Consider the following 27503-nt stretch of genomic DNA (forward strand, 5'->3'; position numbering starts at 1 on the left):
CATATTTATATTTTATCAGTCTTAATCTAGCAAAAAAAGTGCAGCTTATATTCGGGTAAATATGGTACCTGAAAAATGCTGAATGCATGCATCCTATATCCGACGACAACCAGTGACTGACAACAAAAGAATAAGAACATCTACAGAATCCATAAACTATTGTTTAAAAAATTTTGAAGAAGGATCTTGGTATGAAACATGTTGCAGAAAATTTGGTTTTGCAGCTATCACAAACGCAGAAAGAATTTCATGCCACTGTTACACAGGACTTACTTAAGAACCGCGAACAATGACTCAAGATTCCCAAACCATCACAAATGAAGATGACTCATAGGTCTAGAACTATGACTCTGTGAAATAAAAGCATAAAATTCCCAATGGAAGTCACTTGAGTCTCCGGTCCACATACAAAGAAGACATGTTCCACGTCAAAGTCATGTTAATGGTTTACTTTAATCATGAAGACATAGTCAATAAGTAATTTCCTCAAGGCTAGACAAATAAGGATTTAAGTTCTTTGCCAGCTAAGGTATGCAGTAAGACCATTTCTTAATGGGCACAGTTATTGGTGACTAGCAGCTTCATCAAGACAATGCTCCTTTCCATTCATCATAGCTTTCAGCATTCTTTTTTTTTAACTTCGAGATCTGTCATCCCTCCTATAGTCCAGATAAAATAATTTGAACCTTCTTCTCGTTATTCCTAAAGATATTCACCACAGAATGTTGATGAGATTTAGAACACAATGAGACAAATGAAGACTATCCCGAAAAATGACCTTTGCAGACTGTTTTGAAAAGTGGGAGGGATTCTCTGATAAGGATGCGAGATCTCAATGTAACAACAAGAACAACAATAATAATAATAATAATAATAATAATAATAATAATAATAATAATAGTGACAACAAAAAGTGAGAAAAGTGACAAATAGTAAAAAGTAGAAAAATTGACATGAATGATGCATGGTACAGGAACTTTGTTCTGCTTTATATCTTTTTCAGTTGACCTGTAATGAAAATTATGTAACTAAAACACTGTTTTCTTCTTTTTTTATATAAAAATTCCCTACCAAAAAGACAGATAGGATCAAATCTCAATCTTTACTCATTTAATTACATATAATCTGAAAACATAGTTTTTTAAATAATAGCTTTTAAAAGTGAATAATTATAACTGCATTCAACATGAAATTTTTATAAGGGTCTAAATTCCCAATGTGGAAAGGTTGCCAATAAAAATATAGTGTAGTTAATTACAGGCAATGAAGTTTGCTCCTGGATGAAGTGTGGCATTTACAAAACTTCATTTAACTTGAACAACATAAGACTTAAAATTACAATTTTTGTTTCTTATTAAAAATAGAGTTTCTGTGATGACTTCGTCTTGTCTATAGTACTTTTCCTTTTCTCAATATTGTCATACAAGTTTCTGATAGCTCCGTTGTACTTCTTTTCGCATTTTGGAATAACCTTCAAGCATTGCATTTGCTGTTATGTTTATTTCTTCAAGGTCTTTATTTTGTAAACCCTAATGCTGGCTTCTTCAAATACTCTTGCAGCAGCTTTATGTTTTCTTCTTCCTTTTGCTCCCCCCCCCCCCAATACTTTTTCTTGAATTTATCAGTTTCTTTCCTTCTAATTCTTTTAAAATGTCTGCTTCCTGTTTTTCTTTCCAGTTCTTGTCTACTTTTTTTTTTTTTTTTCGTCTTCCAGTCTTTTTCTTTCTTCCAAAATAATTAAATAGTTTTTGTGGGACCTTTGAGAAGAGTAATCAGCTGTCTGGCAATTTGTACAAGCTCAGGCTTATTATTATACAACTTGAGAGTATCTTTAATGGTCAAATAAGCATTCAGAGGACATTCTGACATTTTAAACATCCTTCAGTTACAACATTCCCTGAAGAATATAACTCTTGCCAAATGTAAGCATTTTCATGAGAAAGATACAATGAATATTTAATAACTTTACTTAAGATTGGGTATTTCAACCAACAGTTGCATCTTGCTTATTCAAAAAGAGGCTCTAATGCCTGTCTACAGGAAGATCAACGTCAGCTTTATTATGATCTTTAATCGTTAATTAACTTATTGGAAGGAACACTGAACGGAAGCAGTCTAGCAACAGCTAATACATCTGCTATAGAATTTCTTGATATTATCTCACCTGGTTAGCCATGGAATCTTTCTAGATAATATTATGTTTGCATGATTCAATGGTTTTTGGGCACTCTCTAAGAAAAGGTCTGTCTTTTTCACATGCTGTTTCCAGAACAATTTTTCCCTCTTTAATAATAACGATTTCTGATAACGGAAGTAAGTTTTTGCTTTTAAGAAGTGCATCTGTCTCTTTCTCAAATTTGTTGCTGTACAGTGCAAACATACTCTTGAATCAATGCTTGAACTCTCCTTTTCTCGATATTAATAACTCACACATAGTTTACAAAACACTTCTATGTCACTATGTTTACTACACCAGACTGAAATCTTGTAATATTTTCCACCACCTTTCAGTAAACACTCATTTTTAAAAGAACAGTTACCCATTTTAATAATAACTGTAAAATATGGGAAATCAAAAATGTCCCATGCAATTACCAGCATATCTAGGGTGAAAAAAGTTCAGAAAAACTAAATTTTAAGACATTTCAAACAATCTATTCAGAGTACATTGTGTTTTGAGCATAATTTACTTTTCATAGGTTAACTTAACTAGAAACAATTAGATCCTATGTTACAGCCTCTTAGAAACTGGGATGTTGAAGACGTTGTGATCATCACTGTGGCACCAATTAGAAAATATATTATTATTTTTATAGTCATATCACCAAATTAACTCTCTAAATGAATATGCATATACTTAGGAATACATAAACATTAAAAGATACAGTAAAATCCCTTGTATCTGGTACCCAAATAACCGGCAATATCAAAACAACAGCAATCTTGGCTGGGAGGGGGAGTCATTCATGTGAAAGGGAACAGTCAGATGAAGATGTGAGTGGTTTTCGTGGATCACACATGCTGCATATTGTGTTTACTTTACATTGTTTACGCGTGAAAACAGACAGAAAACCCTGTTATGTCCCTGGGGTAGATCAGGTAGTGTCGGTAAGTTGTCGCTTGAGTCTTACAAATGCACAAACTTGAACTCAGCCATTTCGAGGGGGAAGGGGGTTGGATGAGTCTCAATATGGAAGTGTGAAATTCTCTGTTACTATAGCGTATAAAAGTTTCATTCGTGTGATAGCATCATGGCTACTAACTCCAAGCGTAAGAGGAACATCCTCACAATGAAGCAAAAGCTTGAATTACTTGAGAAAATAGAGAGAGGAGTTAGTAGATACAAATTAATGGACGAATATAAAGTTGGAAGTTCAACTTTATATGACAAAGTCAACTTCGGCGATTTGTATGTAACAATGAATCTACGAAAGTTCAGAAAATAGGAAAGTTGTACATCAGTCCCACTGTGAAGAATTGGATCATGTTTTATATGAATGGTTCACAATTAAAATATCTGAGAGAATGTGCATTTCTGGGCTGATGCTACAAGAAGAAGTCAAAGAATTGCACTAGAAAATAGAACTGCAATGTGAGTGTGGATTTTTTGTTGGGTAGCTTAACAGATTCAAAGAGAGACATGGAATCCCAAAAATAGAACAAAGCAGTGCCGATGAAGTTCCAGCAGTTTATTAATCCGTTCCAGAAAATTGTGTCTGACAGTAATGTTAGTATGGAACAAATAACACCGAAGAGACTGGTTCATTTTGGAGGTATTTTCCTACAACAAAACCGGTGTGTGCGACGGAAACCTTGCCTAAAGGCTTCAAACAAAACCATGATTGTGTAACTGTTGTGGTATGTGGAAATGCTGCAGGTACACACAAAGTGACACTGACAGTGATGGGAAAATACCGAAATCCAAGTTGCTTCAAAAACGTAAAGAATCTCCCTGTACATTATCAGGCACAAAAGAATGCATGGATGGATTGCCACAGCCTGGGCCATCAGTGTTGCCACATTAGGAAGTCTGCAGGAATTTCATGTTCAGCGCGTATTTGAACAAAAAATTAGTGTATTTTTGTGTTTTAAGTGATGTGTTTTAATAAAGAAAATCCACACAGTTTTATGTTATTTAGTTATGATCAAGTGACTGAGCATAAGCTTCATATGACTGCAGTTTCAACAAGTTGGCATCATAAAATACGAACAGGTAATTTTTTTAAATACTTATTCAATTATCATGCAAAATCTCGTATCAGGAACTTGCCTAGTCCCATTGGTCCCGGTTAAGAGGGATTCTACTGTATATTACTTAACCTTCATTAATACCTAATGTCTTCATTATTATCGATTTATAAATCAGTTTTGATAATATCATCCGGAACATCTCTAAATTACAAATAATTTGACAAGAAAATTTGACTAAAAATTACTCTTTTAACTAAAAGTGGTAACTTTAAAATATAGTGACTAAAGGTAAGAAAAGTGACGCACTTGCATCCCTGTAGCAGCAGCAGTAGCAGTAATAATAGTAATAGTAATAATAATAATAATAATAATAATAATAATAATAGTAATAGTACTAATAATAATAATAATAATATTAATAACAGTAATAATAATAATAATAATAATAATATAATAGTAATATTAATAACAGTAATAATAATAATAATAATAATAATAATAATAATAATAATTACTGACTAATCACATATTCAATCTAAAAGTCATAATGTATAATTTGAAAATAATTCATAACAGGTGGTTGAAAATACAATGTTGATTTACACTGGCATACATCTTAAAACTTTAACTGTTGAATATATTTTATTGTAACATTAACACAATATATGAGGGGCAGTCAAATGAAAATGGGTCAGATGCCAAAAAGTTAATAAAACATTACCTTAAAAGTAAGCTCCAAAACTGTTTATACATTTATCCCACTGCGAGACAAGATGATCAATCCCTTTTTTGAAAAAGTTTGTGGGCTGTCTACCGAACCAGTTCTTTACCCAGTCTCACATGTCTTCGTCCAATGCAAAACAAAGTCTACGAATGTCTTTCTTCAACTCTCCAAAAATGTGAAAATCACATGGGGGAAAGATCTGTAGGCTGTGGAGAGGTGTTGAAGCATTTCCCAATCAAATCTTTGAATTGTATTCCTCACAGAGTTGGCAGTATGTGGGCAGGTATTATCTTAAAGAAGGATAATGCCATTTGATAGCATTCCAGGGTGTTTTGACTTAATGGCGCATCTCAGTTTCTGTAAAGTTTCTTCATAACACTGTGCATTGATTGTGGCTCCATACTCGAAAAATTCAAGAAGCAGAGGACCCCTAGAATTGAAGAACGTCAACATGACTTTACCGGAACTCTTGTGTGTATTGCTTTGGACTTTTTCGGTGGGGGGAGAATCCATGTGTTCCCATTGTTGGCTCTGCTGTTTGCTCTCTGGTTCAAAATGGTGGCACCACGATTTCTCCACAGTGACAATACGGGACAGAAATATATACTCTTCTTCGTGGTATCATTGCAAGTGACACAGTAAAGCAGACATTCTGACAGTGAAGCACCCATTCTGTTTGTTTTTTGTCCCTCTATCAACTGATGTGGAACCCCATTGCAAGCAGATTTTTCAGTATTGCAGGTGCTTCATCGCAATGACGTGTACGGAATCGTGACTTATTCCTGCCAAGCGAATTTCTTCCGCAGTGAACCATCAATTTCCCCATATAAGGCCATCAACCTCAACAATAACAGGAGTGATGAGCCTGTCCTGGGCAAGCATCTACCTTGCAGTAACACACGTCCCTCTCAGAATCTCGTGCCATTCCAGTACACGCAAACATGACATACTGTGCTTACTGTAAAAAGCAGACATGTGACGATGGATTTATTGTCCTCCTACTCCTTTAGCAGTCAAAAATCGCACTACACCTTGCTGTTCTTCTTTATCTACCTCCTTTAGTGTGGTTGTTGTTGGGTGAACACACGGAACCTCTAACCTCACTTCCAACACAATGAATGGACTAGTGTGGAAGCAGAGGTTGTAACTGTGCTTCATGATGTCAATTCAGCAATCAAATTCCAGTGGTACCAACTTGCCTGCCATGAGATATATGCATGGTGACCCTTTTTCTATTGCAGATGAGCTATGTCACACGAAATACTCTTTTGGCTGGTATGGACACTCTGAATTCAGATAATCTAATAATCAAACAGCTGTGAGATTTTCAACTTAGTATTTGAAAATTTTTTAGAGATATTAGACTTCCTTCACACAAAGTCACCATGGCCATGCCACCTATATCTTTGGTGGCGTGACATTTATGTTCATACCATCAGTCGCGCTGAGTGCAGTTTACTCAGAATGGAGGTGGAAGAAGCAGGACTTGCTATTTATCTGTACACGCAGTTACATATCTAAAAAAATTGGACAAATAGAAGATTTTGGATTCACCCACTATTACAAGGCAAGTCAAGAAATGGTATATTTCATATTTTGTACTTTGATCTTTGGCATAATCCAGACAAGCTGGAGTCATTTGACCGGTGTGGGTACAAATATGAGACACAGTATCACCACAAGAAAAGCTTATAATCACATTGAGGTAAGGAAAATATTTAGCACTGTCAACAAATTGCATGAATTTAGACAATAGAAAATGATTTTATTTATTATTAAATTTTAATACATAATACGATTTAATAGAAAGGTTTTACAAACTAATTTTTTTCATTTCATACATTTCTAATCCTGGAAAAGACTCTCGATTTCAGATTTGCAGCTGCTTTGCGATGTGTTTCCGTCAGGGGAAGCAACTTAAGTTGTTGACAGGTTATAGTGGAGTCAAACTATAATTTTGAGGATATTGGTGTTGCGGGCTGAACTGTTGCTGGGGTAATTCTTGAAGTGGTAAGGAACATTTGTTTTTGTAGCATTGTCAATAATTGGCATGATTTGCATGTGCACACCAAAACATAAATGTTCCAGAATATTTTTCATAGGACTGAGAAGTGATAATAGAAACAATCGATCATCATCTTTTTCCCTTAACTTTTCTCGTTCTTCTCTTTTTCCACATTACTTTGTAACATATTAATTAAATGTTCAATATAGAAAGACACCTTTCCTACTCTCTTTCTTTTGTTTCCCTTCTCTTCTATATTTTGCGCAGCAGAGTTGGTAGAGGACTGTTCACCGACAGGAAGCCTTTCTTCAGCAATATCTCCCATGTTACTAGAAGTACTTTTACGCTTAATGACATTCTGAAGAAAAGATAGCTGTTTGTAAAACAAATACTGAGATTTTCTATTAACAGTTGCCCCACTTTTGATTTTTGTCAGTCTTTGGTGCTCTCTGGAGTAATAGTCCCTCAAGCTCTTCCATTTTCACTGCAAACCTTTTGCTGAAATTGAGAAAACCATCTCAGTAGATGTTTGTGTGTAGTTGTACTGTTTACAGTGTTTCGATCTATTTTTACAGATATCTCGTAAGTGGCTGTTTCATGACTGATTTCCATATCTATTTTCAGTTGGGACTCTCTACAGTAACCAACATTATAAAGCAAGTTTGTCGAGCAATATGGAGTACAATGAAAAGTGTATGTTTAGCTTTACCAGATGCATCAAGATGGAAGTCTTATCTCTGAGGGTTTCAATGTTCGAACAAATTTTCCAAACTGTATTGGTGCCCTGGACGACAAACACATATGAGTGATTAAACCTCAGCACATTGGTTCTATCTATGTTCAATTACACTTTTTTTCTACTGTATTATTGACAATGTGCAACTATTTGTTTACATTTGTCGATAATGGCGCATATGGTAAAGAAAGTCACTCACGTTGTTTTCAAGAATAGCACTTTATATGATGCACTAAACAACAATAATTTGGGATTGCCACAAGCAACGCTTATCAGTGAACTCAGTGATGATAACAATGATTACTACTATACATCACTGTGGCAGATGAGGTATTCGAACTTTCAGATCATATAATGCATCCTTATGGTAAGAGTTCTTTAACAACACGAAAAAAAATCTAAAACTACTGCCACTCTCGTACTCGTAAATACATAGAATGTGCATTTGGAATATTAAGTACCAAATGGCGAATAATTTCATTTGCTTATAAATGTAGATGTGTCTTTAGGAGAAGACACAATTATGACAGGAGAGATGGCTACAAATTTGACGAAATTCTCACGATTGAGGGATTTGTGGACCTACAGTATGATTTAGCAAGCAGGGGAACAAGTGCAACTGTAGGAATTCAGGACAAGTTTGCTGACTACTTAGCGCGGAAGGTGAACTGCAATGGCAACACAGTGGAATTTAAAATTTCTAAACCGAAGAGGATTTTTATTCTATCATTTTACATTATTACTTGTTTATTTGTTATAGTACCTGTAATTAATATGATTAGTGAATAAATAAACAGAAAATAGTATTTTTGTTTCATGCATTTCATGCACCTCCGATACTTTCTAACTGATACAATTTAACATCAATCGAACTTACCAAATTCAATTTTCTCTGCAGCTGTGGTCTCTTCTTTGTTTAGATAAATGATCACCAGCTCCTCCCAGTCCTTCCTCTTCAAATCTCTATTCGAATATTCTTCGGAATTCATATCCCACAAAGGAAGCCTCAACTGAACTTCATGTATGAACATGTCTAGGCCTACATCAAAATTAGGATTTCCTCCTTCTGTACTCATTTTCCCAACAATTCGGGGGAGAAATACACTTCTGGCCGCACAGAGAATTGCGTCTTGTCTAAAGAGCTATATTTGAATTAATGTAAAAATTTGGTGGTGCTGCCAGTTTGGCCACTTGAAAAATCGCCTTGCCTGCCACCAGGAATTCTGGCCGTCACCACCACATCTCAAAGGTTATATTTGAAACAATGCGAACACCTGATGGTGGCATGACCATAGTCGCTTCATGTGAAGAAGCGCTTACTCCTAAACCCCTGAAGAGACTATGACCTATTCTACATGAAAACTGAAGAGAGCTTGCAATTTGGACAAACGTTTATAAAAAGTTAGTGGCATTCTCCATTCTGGATGACATTAACTTTTTTTTTTAATGGCGGGTATCAAATTAAAATATTTAATATTCCTATTTTCCATAAAAGCTGTACCTTCATCTAATATAGAATGAGGGGAATCCTGGAATTCAAGTTTGGTAGATACTGGTTTTTTAAATAACAAAACATTGTGTTAAATGTTCTAACCTGAAGGTCTTCCAATTCCTTCTTGTGGTCAACTTTCCCTTCAGTGGATTCCTGCTCTTGAATAGTCTCTTCATCATCTGTTAAATCATTGTCAGATTCAACAGTGAACTCGTCATCATCCCCTCTACTAGAAGTGTCATAATCAACTTCACTTCTTTCGCCGAATCCCTGATCCCGATTCTCCAAGTAATCATCTGGCAATTCCTTCAGCAAGTCTTCCAATGGCAGCTCAGACTCTTTTCTGAGCAATTCCACCTCCTCGACATGACCCATTGTTCCCATGTCCTCTTCTGCTTTGGCAATGGTCTCCTCATCATCTGTCGAACTTTGATTTGGTTCAAATTCATCTGGAAATTGTACACTATCCTGAGAAATAATTAACTAATAATTAAAATATGAGGAAATGCGAGTTTTTTATAATCCTCACACAAAAGTTTCAATTCAATTTTGTTCAAAAATTAATAAAAATTTGCAAATATATGACACACAAAAATAACTGCATAAGAAATAACAAATTTTTTATGTTGTGCATATTATTATACAATGTTAATTAAGTACGGGATATTACTCATAACTTCATAAATTTTAGTTTCACAAAAAAAAGTTCTATGCAAAAGCTGTTGGAGATAAACCATAAAATGTGATACCAATGTTCCAAAAAAGTTGTTCAGACGTACAGAGTGTGAAAGCAAACTTTATTTTTTTTAAACGCACCCTAGTTTAACATTTACAGTATATATTTCGAATCTCCATCAAATTTTTTAAATGTTTATTAAACTTGTTTCAGGACTTCATACCTGAGACAAATAAATACCAGTATGTAAAATCATGTTGAGTAGGCCATAAAACTAAACAAGACACTATCACTAACCAAACTTTACAACAGATGCTCAAAATCAGAACCATTCACAGGCAAACGATGTCACAGTCTATCACAAAAACAATCTATTGTCTTTTTTACAGTTACATAACTGATCCGTTCCATCTCATATCTATAATGTAGAGTAGACTATGAAATTACAGTTACATAACTGATCCGTTCCATCTCATATCTATAATGTAAAGTAGGCTATGAAATTAAACAAAACAGTAACATTAATCAACAATGAATAGTTTTCATTAGTTTTATGGCCTACTCAACATGGTTTTACATACTTATTTACCTCAAGTTTGAAGTCCATGAAATAAATTTAATAAATACTGTAGTTAAAAGACACAAAACGGGTGAATGGGTAAAATTTCTACACATTCATATGTAAAATTTAATGGAGATTCGGAATATGTGTATCTTAAAACACGGTTCCACTTAAAAAAATAAAGTTTGTCACAAACTAAATGCCTCAATAACTAATGTGTATAAAAACTGAGAACGCACAAGAACATGGATGAAAAAAATACATATACTCTACAGTCGAACTAAGTGAAATGCACAAATTAAAAAATATCTACAATTTTCAAAATGAGCACTTGACTAGCAGTACCAGTATATACATTGGCTCGCAAAACTTTTGTCCTATGAAATAATGTGAAAGTGAACTTTGTGAGGTATTATGTTCGCAATATGTCTACTTACCCCACTCCACATGTCCTGGGAAGGGAGGTATTTGAACTCTGAGTTTCAGGTATATCCCTAGCTAATCGAACCAAAGACAATCTTTCAGAGCAATAACAGTATATGTAACCGACAGAAGTAAAACAATGACTCTATTTTGCACCAAAATGTTCGCAATATGTCTACTTACCCCACTCCACATGTCCTGGGAAGGGAGGTATTTGAACTCTGAGTTTCAGGTATATCCCTAGCTAATCGAACCAAAGACAATCTTTCAGAGCAATAACAGTATATGTAACCGACAGAAGTAAAACATTGACTCTATTTTGCACCAAAATGTTTAAAACATATTATTTCTCTTGAGTATTATATAACATTCCAGGAAAATTTTTCATCTTCCCTGCACGTATAAATACCATGTTGGATCATAAACATAGAATAGATCACATCGCTTTTTGACAAGAATATTATGAACATTTACGGCAAAATGTAATATTTTCAGATTAAAAGGTTTTCTCAAACACCAGTCATGGGCCTATTCAGGTATTTCGTCGTATTGGGTCCACAAGGTTCCAGCCAGAATATGTAACATCAACACAACGCAGTGGACGTATTTCCGTCGCTGTTTAGGGATGGATTTCCAAGCTATGAGGAGGAACTCTGTGTAAAATTGAAGAGAATTTTACTTCCAAGTAATACAGTATATCCACATACTGGAAAATACTAATGCTACCTAGCATGCGCATGTTGCAACCTGATAGAATTATATTTTTTCAACAGGACAATTCCTCCATCTACACATCTTTGTTGTATCAGATATGGTTCCAATATCATGTTCGGTGTTGAAAGCACAGCCACTTGCTATTTCTATATGCTTTCTTTATTTTTTAGTTTGTTACATCCACATTTTCGGTCCATTACTATATGAGAGTAATATGCAAACCTTTTTTTAAGTGTGCAAAATATAAATTAAACTGCTGTATCCTATGGGATATAATTGACAATCAAATTTTAAATTATACACATACCCATAAAAATTTGTCATAATAGAATTATTTACCCGATTTTTTAGAATATTAATCTATTGATTTTTACTGCCACTTTAATCAATGTAATTTTATTAACGTAGTGTTATTACCATGACAACAGCCAAAGAAATATAAGCTATAGGCGCATTATAACGCAAAGAACTGTGGTGTTGAGGAGGCGCTACAAAATGCCGTTTTTATTAAATTTATCTATATCACTAGACCACTAAGTAAACATCTAAGTAGCTTGGTTCAACCTTTTTGTTGTGAGGAGGGGTGGTTTGTTACCTGCGGGGAGACTACTGCCACCTACGCTACTGTCCTAGAGTGAGTACAATTACCAACTTAAGGAGTGAGTACAATTACCAACTTAACGAGAAAACTGTACAGTACATTGGACAAAAGTTCTGTGAGCCAGTGTACAATGCTCCCAATTCCAACAGATCATGAAATAGTAATAAAAAAATGTGTGAAGTGCAGACAAAGTCTGTAAAAATCAATATATCTCCACAGTTTAAGGCAAATGCATTGTATCATGGATGTTTGGTAAAATGCCTTCAACTAATCGGCTGACATGTCAAAATTATACAGATTTAAATGCATTTCAAGGAATTTAGGAGTCATAGAGCCAATTTTCATTTGCCTATTCAAGCTCTTACAGTCTAATTTTAAGAATAAGTGCCTACTTTTGTCTTGTAAAAAGAAATTTAAACATTATTTATTTACCATTTCAAGTTATTTTAACAACCAACATTTTATTGCATTTAATTTAGGCTATCCTTCTCATGTGCAAATTTAATGTTGACTATCTCACAGATATAACTCTTCATACTTGTAGAACTCATTTCATTACATCCTATGAATTATGAGCATACCCACCCCAGCCAATTGTCATTAGTGAAAAGTGCAAACTGCTTTGTTTCTAAATGACTTGCAGAAAATAAAATCTGCCAAATAATGAAAGGTATTACTGCAGTTGCAACAGGAAGAGATCCATCTACACTAGCTTTCTTCAAACATTCTCCAGTTACATCAGTAGAATGACTTTTTCTTAAATTGTTAACCAAGAAGGCAGAATTTAACATCAGGAAATATATTTATCTTGTGGTAATGCACAATGAATAGCAAGTTGTGCTGCATGAATATCGTATAAATTCAGTGATAATATTGTCACCTTACAGACGAAGAGAAGTAATTAAAAAATATTGATTTTAGAGACACATCAGTCTTGAATATTTCCATATGTAAACTACATACTACAATCCTATCCTTTTCTTAAATTTACTGAAGTACCTTTTTCATGTTTTTAACTGTCTTTTTTTTCCCCTGCTTATTCAAGTATTATAAAAGCCTAAACATCTGAGTTCTAATTTTTAAATACACACATTGTACAGGAACATACCATCAGATAAAACCTGTCTTGTTGGAGAGGAAATTCGTGACGAGTTCACAGATGCAGGAACACTGGGATTAACACTCTCCATGCCAGATCTGTTCATGCTTTCAGCTAACCACGTAGAATATTTTTCCGTCTGGTCCACAATGAAACTTAGATGCTGATCTAATGCTTTTTTTCTTTTTTCTTCTAATCTTGTTTGTTGTTTGTACTCAACTAACTGAAATAAAATAAAAAGTTATGATTGTATTTAACCCTAACTGGTATTGATACAGATTGAGATACATACACAATATTTGTTTAATAACTGTCGTAATAATCAAAGAACAGGATAGAACACTGGTCTATGGAATACACTATGTATGTCGAGATGACACAGTGCCTTAAACACAACAAACCACGTAATGCTAGAGTTAGTAGCAAGGAGTGGATACAACTGCACATGCTCAGAGTTTACAGTTAGGTGATCAAATATTATTATTTTCCAATGGCTAGAATTGACAATCAAGTCATTTTCTCTCCAGCTTCCCAGTACAAGCTAACAAGGTCCTCATTCTGTTGTGCAGTTGGGTTTAAGGCTGGGCAGAACAGAAGGTGTTGTACGTCCATGATTTGGTCAGGGTTGTTGCACGAAACACATCTGTTGGAGTGGTATATGCCTATCCTGTGTAGATGGTGAGCCATGCAGTCATGTCCTGACATCAACCTAAATTTTGCTACAGCTTCCTTGCGGCCTTTATATTTTACTTCCATTGATAGTTCATCAATTTTTGTTCAAACATTATGGTATCCTGAATTTAGCTTCATAAAGTGCTCCACATAATCCCCCCCCCCCTTTTTTTTTCAAGATTTAGGAGTGAAAATTCTGGGGGGGGGGGGGGGAGGAATTATGTGATGACTATAAAAATATCAGGGGTAAATTGGTCATAAATAACATCAAACAAATAGCGTACTGTTTAAAATCTAATGTAATAAGCTTCAATAATTTTAGTACTAAATAGCTATAATTAGTGACAATTTTGGTAATTAATTAAGCGAATTATTAAAGTTTTGCGATTTTTTTTCGTCCTGTATGCTGTGTTTTGGTTACATTGCCAGGATCTTGTAACCGACTTCGGACTCATCCCTGCCAACTTTCTCCCCAGAGTTGAGTTTAACGACACTGACGCTACAACAGAATAACACTGTAGCCTGCGCACAATGATACCTAATCATATTCTGACTGACTGACCAAAAATCAACAGCTGCGCAGGTGACGGAGACTGAAGGTACTGTTAAGGTACAATCACACGTCGCTACTTTTGCAGCGCTGCAGTACAAAAAACTGCGCAACTCTTGCACTGCGACGTGTGAACAACAGTGCAACCCGAAAAGTAGCGGCTGCCGAACCTCCTGCCCGCTGCTTTTCTATGCTGCGTGCAACTTAAAAGTAGCGACGTGTGAACAGGGTTCTCAGGGTTGCAGCCGCAGCATTTTTGATATCGGTTTTGTTGAAACTTTTGCTGCGGTTGCAACCAGTGTTACCACCCAAATGTGTCAATGCTACTTTTATGGTTTGGATATATTTTAATGTTAAATATGATGAAAATAAATTATTTGTAACAGTTATTAAATACACAACACAGTCTGAGCATAATTGGTGACGATATAATTCATTTTTTAAATTTTCCATAGCGTAGTTCCAAACAGGAGGGTTGCCAACATTGATTACGTGAATATACTGTTGGTTATCATTTAAGTATATAGGCGTTTTTAAAAGCTTTATAGTAAAAATAATGTCAATTTCTGAATACTAGATACGACAGAAAAGCAAATAATAGATAAGGAAGCTTTCGCATGAGTTTCTTAATAATGCGAACATAACCACAAAATGTATATTGAGAAGTCAACACGGAGATGGGAACCTGCAGCATGACTGCAGCTGCAAAAGTAGCGCCTTGCGTGTGAACAGACTCGCAACCTCCAGTTGCAACTTTTGCAGCACTCGGGTTGCGCAGCACGAAAAGTAGAGTGCAGAGCGCTACTTTTGGCTTACGTGTGAACATGACACGCAATTTTTGCAGCTGCAGTATAAAAGTAGCGCTGCAAAAGTAGCGACGTGTGACCGTACCTTTAGGGCTATTCCATATGAAATCGGTCAACGAAATACCATGACATATCAGAATTGTCTGAAAATTCATGCAGAGGTTTAGTATGTGGAAACTAGTAAATCTACAAATTTTGACTATCTTTAGCTCACAAGTTTTTCTGATAAAATTCCTTAAAATTTAGCGTATTTTATATTTTATTCTTACTTTCAACGCATACTAATACGTCTGGTTTCGAAATAAAAATTAGGCTATAGCTAATTTTGTTGTGCACATTTAAGTGTATTAAAGGGGTATAACACATATATTTTATTGTCTGTGGAAATTATGGATATATTGTTTTTTGTAATTTATAACGTTACCACCAAAAGTACATGTTACCACCTGTGGAGTAACGGTCAGCGTGTCTGGCTGCGAAACCAGGTGGCCCGGGTTCGAATCCCGGTCAGGGCAAGTTACCTGGTTGAGGTTTTTTCCGGGGTTTTCCCTCAACCCAATACGAGCAAATGCTGGGTAACTTTCGGTGCTGGACCCTGCTCATTTCACCAGCATTATCATCTTCATTTCATTCAGACGCTAAATAACTTGAGATGTTGATACAGTGTCGTAAAATAACCCAATAAAAATAATAAAAAAACACCAAAAAAGTATGGATATAAAATACTATAATATTAATTATTGTTGAGACAAAAACCATACAATTTTATTTAAAAAGCTATTTTAAATGAAAAGCCTTAAAATACATATTTCAAATCTCGCTATAAAAATACGCACTCCCTGCAGCGTCATGCAGAGATGTGAGAGGAGCCAAAATATTCTTATCAGCTGGCCTTGAGTGGTCTTGAAACAGCTGGTGTGTTGTCACAACATAAGGAATGAGATGAATATGTGACCCACCAGCCAATCTTCTGTTTGTAATTATTTCAAGGTGATAGTGGTTATTCAATTCCAATGTTTTCCTTTATTGTGTTGTAGCAAATTAAGAAAACTGCTATATTAAGGTAAGATTGTGATTATGTATTGTCGTCTTAAAAGCAAGAATTATACCAATCGTAACCATCAATAAACAGTAACAGGTTAGTGTAGTGATTATGTAATATCTGCATAAAATTATCTTAATATTCAGAGAAATACATCTTCCATTTCAAGTTGTTTTTGAATGTGTGAACTACTCGCATAACAGTAGTTATACTAGCTGCTAGCGTTGGCCATCTACGTGCACGTTCAGTTTGCTGTGGGATGGAGCAGCGCGGCAAAGAAATCCAGAATGAGAATTATTTTCTTTATTTTATTTTCTATCCTAACCCAAAGAAAATTTTGGATCTGTAAACTGTGTTTTTCCTATATTAAGTCACCCTTATTGTCGTATTTTTATTTTTTAGCTATTTCATTAAGAAAAAAAGTAATATAAATATATCTGCCTAGTCAAGTGAATAAGAATTAAAAAAAAAAAAAAAATCCCTCCAAAGTCATTATATTACTCTCTGGGTCTGCGTGGGAAAGGAAAGTATTACGGAAAATCTTTGGGCCTACTTATGAGCAAGGGTTTTGGCGAATCAGAAGAAATGCTGAGTTATATGAATTATATAAAGATATTAACATTGTTGTTGACATAAAACTCAGAAGGTTAGAGTGGCTAGGACATGTAGCCAGGATGGAGAACAATCGCATACCCAAAGCTCTACTAGATGCATTGCCAGTAGGAGATGGCTGGATGATGTTCAGGCTGACCTAACAAAAGTTGGAATTAGAAGATGGAGAACATGAGCATTAGACAGGAGTGATTGGTCGGATGTTCTGAGGGAGGCTAAGGCTAAACTACAAGGGCCGTAATGCCGATGATGATGATGATGATGATGATGATGATGAGTCTGCGTTAAAAAGAGATGCTGTTCAAAATCCTACCACTAAATGTCTCTGAGCAATGTTCTTCCAAAACTAAGATTTTACAAAAGTAAGATAAATTTGACACACTATAAAATGAAAAGTAATACAAGTTGGGAATATTTTAACCCACCATTAGGCTTGTCCAGTGAAGGCCTTTCAATGACAGAAACATTTTTTTTTTTTTAATGCGAGGTCAAGTTTTCTGAAATTCTATCCGATTTCATATGGAACAGCCTATTAGGTCTTCGTAGAAGGGGATGGATTAGACCTTGGATTTTCCATGAATTCCATTGTGCTGTACTTGAAATCTTCATAAGGGTGACCAAAGTTATAACAGAAAAATTGTAGGCCTAGGTAATCCACATTGTATGAGAGGGGAAAATTGCATGACAAAAATATTTTTTAAAAATTATATAAGAGAAATCTGGAGGGGGGGGGGGGAATTATGCGAGGGAGGAAATTATACTAGTAAATATGGTATTATTTAAGGTTCTTGTTCTCGTAAGTATAGAACAGTATATTCCCTGGTGAGTCAGCCCATCATTGTGCTATGGTTAGCCTGACCAATGCACATGTTGTCTCATACCATCTTTCTTTTCCTGCATTCAAAATTGCTCTCAGCTGACCGTAATCTTATGGCTTGCCTGGTTGATGCAATATTGTCTTCCATGTCTAGTGTTCTTGCTCTTCCTGTGTAGTAATTTTCACTTCCCTGTCATATCATATCCTGTTGATTGGTACAAGAAAGGACCCATTTCTGAAGTGCTAGTTTAAAAGTTTATTAGTTGTAAGACCAGGATTTATATGCACAAAGTATGGAATATTCATAATAAAACAAGAAATATGAAAAACATGCAAAATCGAATTTTTTGCGAAATTTACATGTTCCTTAAAAAAAAATGTGGATAGATAGATAGGTACACAGTAAAACTTGGTTATGGCGACCTCGTTTTGTGCGACATCTAGCCTATTAACATCATATATTCTGTGGTCCCAACTAATTCCCCATAAGACGTATGCTTTTCTACCTTGCTTGCAATGTCATATGTAAGTGTGTCCCCTCGTATATAAAGTCAAAGCCATTTAACTTTTGGATACTAATGCATGGCCCACTGTATGCCAAGGATATGCAGACTGTGATATTTTTAATGCCGACAAAATTGTCATTTTCTTTAAATTGACACCTGACTAAACTTTTAAATTTAAAGGTGAGAAATGTGTTGGTGGAAAATTATTCAAAGATTAAATCACAGTTCGTGTTTGTGCAAATGCGGATGGAACGGAGAAAAGAAAATTGCTTATGATTGGAAAGTCAAAGAATCCCAGACATTTTGAACATGTGAAGACTACCAGTACGTATAATGCAAACAAACAGTCCTGGATGACTTCCAATTTGTTTGAAACTGAAACTGAGGCGTTGGGACAGGGAGCTCCAAACTCAAAAACGGAAAATCCAATGGGTTGTGGGCAATTGTCCAGCACATCCTGTGCGTGAAGATCTCGAGAATATTACGCTCGTGTTCTTCCCTGCAAACACTACAAACGTACTGCAGCCCATGGATCCAGGAGTAATGAGGAGTCTCAAAAGCCACTATCGCAAACTCATAATATTGAGACTGATAGAATGCATCGAGAAGCAGCAGGATCATACTGTGGCATTGTTGGAAACAATACTAGATATTGAAAAACCATGGAGATGACTGACAGTCAAAACCATCAGGAACTGTTTCCGCCATGCTGGAACTCAGCGAAGTTGCAGCTGGTGATGCAGATGATGACGATGAAGATGGTGTGACTTTATCTGAATGGCTGCGAAAAGTGAATGGTGATGTTTTGGGTCAGTATGCAACAACAGACGATGACACTGTTACAACTGAGGCCCAAAACGTGAAAAATGCCAAAGAAGAGGAAGACGAAGAGGAAGAAGACGAAATATCCGAACAAGCACATTCACACAAACCACACACAAAATACAACAAAATTGGGCACATTATATTCAGGCTGATGATACACCAACTGACAGTAAGTGAAACAGAGAAAATATAGATGGGGATTTTAGAGCCAGATAGGTAGGGATCTCTTTGGGAATGCTTCTTGTTGCGCAGTAATTCAATGGAAGAAAAGGAAAGAGTGGCTGTCTTGGTATTTCCATAGCTACCATTGACATGCAAGGAATTTCCACCCATTAAGTCAGCCAAAAAATATTTTGTGCTCACAACCAATCCAGCTTTTCCTTCCTTTCCTTCTTTTTACAAAATATCCAAGTTTGGAGGTCCATGTAACAAATTTCTGAAAATATGCAAAAATATATGCACAACAGTTTACTATAAGCAGGAACGCCTGGAATATGCAAAAATATGCACAATTACTTTGCACATTCATCATCACAGATGTTCAAAAACTATCAGTAAAAATAAGCATTAGCATACGAATCCTAGTCCTAGATTTAGTGTCTAATTGTTTTTTAACATTGTGTTATTAATACTTCAATAATGCCTCAACATACGTACACGTTAGAACAAAGAATTAGTCGTATATCTAGAGACTTAGAGACACCTACAAAAGTTTTACGGTGGGCCCCCACCACTCTTGAGTTTTGCAAAGTGATACCACAGTCTACTATATATAGTCGCGAAGCTTGAGGTGATTTTTTGCAAATCTCGTGATAAAGCGCTCCAAGCGGTTAGCAACTAGAAACAATAGACTGTCCACGGTCGACTTTGGACCGTGTCGTATTTCCATCGAGTGGTAGCTCGTTGCGTATTTCACATTGATGCTTGTGAAATGTTCGTTATTGGTTGTAATGAAAATGTTAATGGCTAAAATACAATAATTGGAATAAAAATATTTTACTAGAGACGTAGAAAAATTAAGTTTGTTTTAATGAAATTTATTGATCACGTTTTATTTTCAATTCTGGTGGGATTATTATTGCTTAGGCCTACTTTTTTTTTTTTCAAAGGATATGTTTTTAATTATAGCTGTTAATTTTGTTGTTATTTTTATTTGTTACTTTACTAGAGACGTAGAAAAAGCCTGTTACAATAAAATTTATTGATCACGTTTTATTTCCAATTCTGGTGTGATTATTATTGCTTAACCTCAACCCACTTTGTTAACTACGTAAGCCTACACTACAAGTAAGGGTACGCGTAAGTTACTCCATTAATTCATATTTCCATTATTATTGTTGTAAAGGGAAATGAAAATTAATATTTATTGGTTTCATAGTTAATTATCGCTATAATCTTGAATGAGTGAAGCGATTATAGTAAATTTCAGTTCGTTTTGCACAAACAAAAATAATATTAACCTATTTCTTGCAGGTATCTTCGAGTTTATGGTGGAATTTAATATTAAAATAATAAATTAACTTTATGCATTTAATATTTCAATAATGGAAGGAAGGTGTTAATTTTTCCAAAAGAACACAACGAAAGTGTAACATATTTTGTCGTCTACTAGGAGAGAGATCTGCGATGATGAGGCGATAGTAGCAATCCTAGTGGTGGGCAACTACCCATGTTTGCATTTTTACTACATATTGAGCTTCGCGACTGTATATAGTAGACTGTGGTGATATCCTTACATGTTTTATATCTGAATAATTTCTGTACCACACATATTAGAAATACGAAACTTTAAATATGATTATATATAAAATAGCTATTCACAACTTATTTCTACTTACATTTCAGATAGCTTTTGATTATTTTAAGTTAGGAAAATGAATGCTACGCACTAGCTGTTATAACAGGAATGGTCAGAAAGAACATTAAAGTTACACAAACTTATGGAAAACTTGGTGAAGAGAAGTGATTTTTCACTATAACAAGAGTTCACAAATTCTTGTCACTTTTAATATTTCATTACTCAATGCTGATTGCATATTTATATTTATCGTGAAAATCCTGAAAAAAGTCTTTGCTGTATATTGTATATCTGCAGATGAACTCTTTCTCAACCCTAATGCAGAAGATCACTGTCACATGTTGTATATTGTTATTTCAAGTTAGAATTCTTAGAGTCAGTCAATTATTTATCAAAGCATTGTATACACAGAAATGATCACGTACAGTGGGACACCGATTTACATTCCCCCAATTTACGTTTCCCTGCAATTTACGTCATTTTTTGCTGGTCCGTCTATTCTCCTATACCTACAATATACTGTTTTTCCACCATTAACAACTTGTAAGAAGATGTATTTCCCGTTATTTGTTTTCTTTTTTTCCCCCATGTGGCTGCACTCAATTTCAAAATCAATATTCAATGATAAATGGTCGATCTTGTTGGCTCAGCAACTACTGATCGACATTAATATCATTTGTCAATTTCCTTGATTCTTGAATCATGGCGTTGACTCCTTTTAACTCCTGTTGTGTTGTATCTTAATCTTTCGGTTCAATGTGTTGTACATGTAATTTATTGCCTAATACAGAATATTGTAGTTGTTTGAATACGCGTTAAAATTGTTTGAAGTGTTTTTCCAAATATGGAGGAGAAGAACTGGATACGCATTTCTCTATAAGAGAAGATGAAAATTCCACAATGAGCAGATTCCCACTGGGAACGCATGTTCAACTTGTGAAAGAGTTGGGACTCTCTGTGTCTACGTTGAATACTATAATCAAGAACCGGTTGAGCATAGAACTTTCTTCGAGATAAAGTGGTTCTATGGCAAAAAAAAACGTTATCTAATGCTGGGCTTTGGCAACGAAACCATTAGCGCTCTTGCTCTCCAATATTTCTCTGTGGTGGATCCATCAGGTAGAACTTCACAGGTTTGTAGATGATCTTCAGTCATTTCTTCTTCTTGTTAATTAGCAAAAAAACCTAAATACGGCTGGACAAATAAGTTTAAAACCAGGCACAACTTTGTTTACAATGAAGTCTGTGGGAAAAGCAGCAGTGTGGTACCAGAGACTGTAAACCATTGGAAGCAGGAAAAAGATGTCATTCAAGGTTATGAACATAAAAATATTTTCAATGCTGATGAAACTGGGCTTTTTTATAATATTCTTCCTACTTGTCTGTGGTGTAATAATCATGATGAAGATCTGGAACACATTCTTCTATACTGTCCATCCATAAACTACAAAAGAAGTCAATTAAAATCATCAGTACCAGTTGTAGAAGACAAAGTCCTGCAGTATATATTGACTACATCCCAACTCTGGCTAACAGCAACAGGCATCTATAATGAACACCGATCAATTTACCTCTCCTTTCTCATGAAAAACAGAAACAGAATAGACTACAGTGGACTTCATGTTGTCAGGAAACAGCTGGATACATTAAGATTGATTCCCAGTAAAACATTGTGTTTTAAAGGAAAGAAGTGGCATGGGGATAAGCTGAGCAAAGCAAAGATTAACTATTTTGCTAATGGTGAATGCTGATAGGACAGAAAAGTTACCTTCAATAATGATAGAAAAATTTAAAAAGCCATGGTGTTTCAAGAACATAAAAAATCTGCCCACCACATCTGAAGCCAACAGCACAATGTGCATGACAAGCAGCATCTTCGCATCTACCATGCATGCCCGAATTCTAAAATGGGGGTACAACAAATAAAAATACTGTTGCTGCTGGACAGGTGTTCTGTACATCTATAAGATTTGCAGCTCAAGAATATAAAACTGATGTTTCTTCCTAGCAAATTGTACCATTGAGCTTCGTCTTTAGATCTGGGTATAATACATGCTTTAAAATCCAAATACAGGAAGAGACTCGTTAATGACGCTGTTTTTATCCATGACACTGTGTAAATGCTAGTGAAATGAGTGCGTTAGTCCTCGATGCTATGCATTATGTGGCCCATGCATGGCTATATGTTACTCCTGCAACAATGTCTAAAGGCAGGATTTTGTTCTCAAAAAGAACAAGGAGATGTGGAGGGGAAGCAACTGCATGATCAGGAGCCCAATAACTGGTCCATGGTAGCAGAGTCATCATCATTTGAAGAATACGTTAACATCGATACTGATGTGATTACATCCATGGCGCCTACTATAGATGACTTGTTTCCAATCATCAATGCTTTGTATGCAATGGAGAGACAGGTGGAACAAATTCAAATGCAGAACAAGTGCGAACAAAGTTTTCACATTTTTTTCAAATAGTGTAAGTTAATTCCAATTTATTTTGTGTTAAGATGATTAAATTGTGGCCACATTAGTTCGAGTTATAATTTTTAACTTTTAAATTTATTTCTTGCATTTCCTGTCATTTACACTTTTCTATAATTTACATTTTTTTCCCCCATCAGTTCTCTAAAAAGATAAAAAGGGGTTCTACTGTATTTAATATATTTAATGAAAGCTAATGCAACAAATGAAATAGATAAAAATGACGAATGATAATGATAACAATAATGGGTGGGGCCCCCTACACTTTGTGGGTCCCAAGACATCTGTCAATCCAGTCAGCCTGTAGTTATACCCCAGCAAAGAATATAAATGAACACAATAAATGAAGATGTGCTATTTTCGTGAAAATTGTGTTCTTACTGGAGTAACAATTTATGTACATAACATAAATATGGATCAAAATTCATACTCCTTAATTGTTGGCAGGATGTGTATGTGCGAATAGCTTCAACATGTATTACAAATCATTTTTTCTCGATTTACTTTTCAAGTCTTCATTTATGTGAATAAAAATGCCTGCCGTGAAGTTAAAATACAGTTTTAATCAAATTTCCCAGTGAGTTTTCTCCACACAGAGACTGTTTGTTTACTTGTTAACAGATTTAGGGAAACGTGATTTGTTCTCAATAAGAAGCAATGAATAAAAAAAAAATTGGTATATGCTTATTGATGAGAAACTCTATGAAGTTCGACATACTTGTATGAATGCATTTTCTCCATTGCAAAGAAACCAAATAAATGATGTCTACCTTTCGGACTTCATAAAAATAAGGTAACTGAATGTGCTGCTTCACATGTGCTCCCAGTGTTCTCACAGTTCTCATTAACTTTTATTACATTTCTATAGCATAAATATATTAATTAAAAGTAGGTTATAATACAATACCAATCCGAATTTTTTGTGGGTAATCTTTCATTTGATGCAATTGTTCCATATGGATTTATTATTACAAATAGTATACGAAATAAAATATATATTGAAATAACTTGTGTTTGTTAGTCCAAAACTGTGTATGCACATCACACAGAGTCTTAGTGAATGTTGACATAATGTACATTTGGTTAAGACCCCCAGCTACTACCACCATTAGAATCAATGAATGCTCGTCTGGCTGGAATAATGTGTATCAAATTTTCGTTGACTTTCCCATTACTCATGGAACCCATTTTCTTAATCTTATCCATTATACTTATATTGTTTTTCAACACGCAACTGGGTTGCCACGAAATTGCGACAATTTCGTCCTGTTTAGCCATACAATTGCTTATCCTTTATGTGCATTTTGAACATGAACATGTTCACATCACTGTACAACGCAACAGAATAAATTAAAGTAAACTTCACTGAATAACAGTGACACCACAACCGGCTTGCATGAGTTTATCAAAATCAAGCTACATCAAGTCTCTCTACCTGCAGACACAACGGAACAGCTTGCAGAAGCAACGATCTACATGACACCCAATATACATTATGTCGATGTTCACTCAGACCCTCTATATACTCGTATTTACATATAAAAATGATGCCTTCCCCTCAGTAGAAACACGATCAACTGCCTTAGTTATGAAATTACATTATGGAATTTCTGTTATGTTAAGGAATTGCAATGAAAAATAAAACCCTTATAAACAGATATTTCTGGATATTAGTATATCAAGTTTTACCTTCTCAACATTTGACCAAAATGTCTTAATTTCTTTTGCAATAAAACTTGCTATCTTCTTCAACCTTAATTCTTGAATCTTCTCAGCTTTCTGAGCCTGAATTGCCTTCTCTTGAAAATATTTCTGAACATTTCTTGCACACTGAAACACAAGAATAATTAGTTATGTAATGCCAGAGGATGAAATTGTTTTGCTCTTAAAGGAACAAGAAAGAGTATCTCAGAATATGGTCCAATGTAAATGTATTAAAACGAAGTACACTCAACCTATCATTTAAGTTTTAGACACATTATGGGTGGAAACCTCGAGATGGTGACCTGAAATGAGACATTGACCTATTTAAGCCAAGGTGAGACATTGCCCAAAGCTCAAAGACACGGAGGTGCTGCAGATGTTCCTCCCATGGCACCAAGCTACACGTCATTCTATTCAGGTCTCCTTCTGAGTGATATTACAGTAAACTTTATTACAGGCGGGAATGCTTCTCCCTCTTTCCACCAAGATTGTGACGTCATGAGTCCTAGCTGAGTCAACCCATCACTTGCCGTCCAATTTGATCATTACTACTAGCAGCATTCCGTTCCCATATAGATACACACATGTATCGTTAATTAGAGTAATATCAGTGTTAATATACACTATCAAAAAAATAATAAGCGTAAATATTATATTAGGCCTACAGTAACCTACTGCTAACTTTTTAAGTTTTGTAGTGTAGGCTTTCACGGCCGGAGTCTATAGATCTAGATTCATTTTCCGGACTGAGAGGCCGTGGTCTGTTGGTTGGTTTTCTACCAGACATTTCGTCTGCAACTGCGGCAGACATCAGTGGAGTGGTCGCAAAACTCTTCTCGGCATACCTGAGGCAACTGATCCTGTGGCTGGTTGTGTGGGCGTATTTATAGTACAACTAGCGGGCCGAGGCCTGTTGTCGCTGCGGTCCGCGCCGCTTTGTTCGCTGCTCCTGTTCTGGGTTCCATCCTTCTGTTGTAGTGGCTTCTTATCTGTTCTGTTCAGGACCGGGTACCAACATTTGTTTAGCTTTACGCCTTCTTCCTTGCGATTAAAGTTGTCATGTTTATAGATTTCAATCGCTTCTCTATGTAAACGGGGGAAGAATTTTTTTTTTTATTAGGTTATTTTACGACGCTTTATCAACAGCTTAGGTTATTTAGCGTCTGAATGAGATGAAGGTGATAATGCCGATGAAATGAGTCCGGGGTCCAACACCGAAAGTTACCCAGCATTTGCTCATATTGGGTTGAGGGAAAACCCCGGAAGAAACCTCAACCAGGTAACTTGCCCTGACCGGGAATCGAACCTGGGCCACCTGGTTTCGCGGCTAGACGCTCTAACCGTTACTCCACAGGTGTGGACCGGGGGAAGAAGTGTCTCGTCATGCTCAAGATGTCAGTGACCTTGAATTGTATGTTATGATCGCCCTCTTGATAGGCATGTGCTGCCACTGCCGATTTGTCGATCTGTCCTAGGCGGCAATTCCTGTTGTGTTCTGTCAATCTTGTCCTGACACTCCGCTGTGTGGTACCGATGTAGACTTTCCCACACGAACATGGAATCCTGTAAACTCCAGCGGACAGCAGCTTATCTCGTTTGTCCTTGGATTACCTCAGCATGCTCCGGATTTGCTTAGTCGGCAGGAAGGTCGTTTTTTAAGTTTTATTTCAGTGTTTCCAATTTTCTTGATGCATCCTCCTTATGCACTGATAATGAATCTTTTGTATTTATGCAATTGTTTCTTACGTCTTTCAGCCAGTGGACATATTGTATATAAAATAAACGTCATAGTCAATTTTAGGCATGAACAATATACAACCCTTTTCAGATCTCTTACTTAATATTGAAAACATGTTCTGATTTACTTCATTGTTATTCGAAATGACACACAATACCTTGAAATCACTTTTTTCAATAATATGCACAACCGTTCATGTTATATCTGCCATTTCAGAATCTGATACTGTTTTCTCAGAATAAAGGGGAAACATGTTCAAAGCTAGAGAATGGAAAAGATACGAAGTACGTCAGAACTGTTTTAGGTTCAATGAGGTGAGCTCAATTTTCCGCGAAACTATTGATATTTCCATATCTGTAACCTATTCCCTCATGAACATATAGAACCTCTAATGCAGGTGTGCTCAAAATTGTAAAATCTCCGATTACAGATGATGCTGCACTGCATAACACACACAGTGTACGAACTGGGCTCCGCAACTACATTGCAGCACCGCCTGTGGCATTGCTCTCACACTCTTACAAATATGGATAATAAACTGAATTTGAAAAAGGAAAGAATATAACTGTAATATTCAGTTATTACATTGTGTATTACATTTAATACAGTTATGATATTATATCATAGATAATGTTATTTTCATATTCCACCACACATTGCGGTCTGTTCAACATGTGGATTCTTTTCTGCAAGTAATAGGAAATCTATTTCCAACGAATTTACTCAATGC

The 27503-nt window shown here is 35.5% G+C and overlaps 1 protein-coding gene across 5 annotated transcripts in view; it reads right to left on the minus strand.

Moving 5' to 3' along the window:
* Window positions 1-27503, minus strand: part of dom (domino helicase) — a 689640-nt gene that overhangs the window by 529952 nt on the left and 132185 nt on the right. For all 5 annotated transcript variants that reach the window (XM_069845730.1, XM_069845733.1, XM_069845731.1 and 2 more), the window contains 3 exons: window positions 25021-25161; window positions 13233-13446; window positions 9251-9597 (listed from right to left, as the gene is read on the minus strand). In XM_069845730.1, the coding sequence (XP_069701831.1) occupies window positions 9251-9597; window positions 13233-13446; window positions 25021-25161 (702 nt within the window). The remainder of the gene's footprint in view (window positions 1-9250; window positions 9598-13232; window positions 13447-25020; window positions 25162-27503) is intronic.

The sequence above is a fragment of the Periplaneta americana genome, chromosome 14, assembly GCF_040183065.1.
Source record: "Periplaneta americana isolate PAMFEO1 chromosome 14, P.americana_PAMFEO1_priV1, whole genome shotgun sequence".
Classification (NCBI taxonomy): Eukaryota; Metazoa; Arthropoda; class Insecta; order Blattodea; family Blattidae; genus Periplaneta; species Periplaneta americana.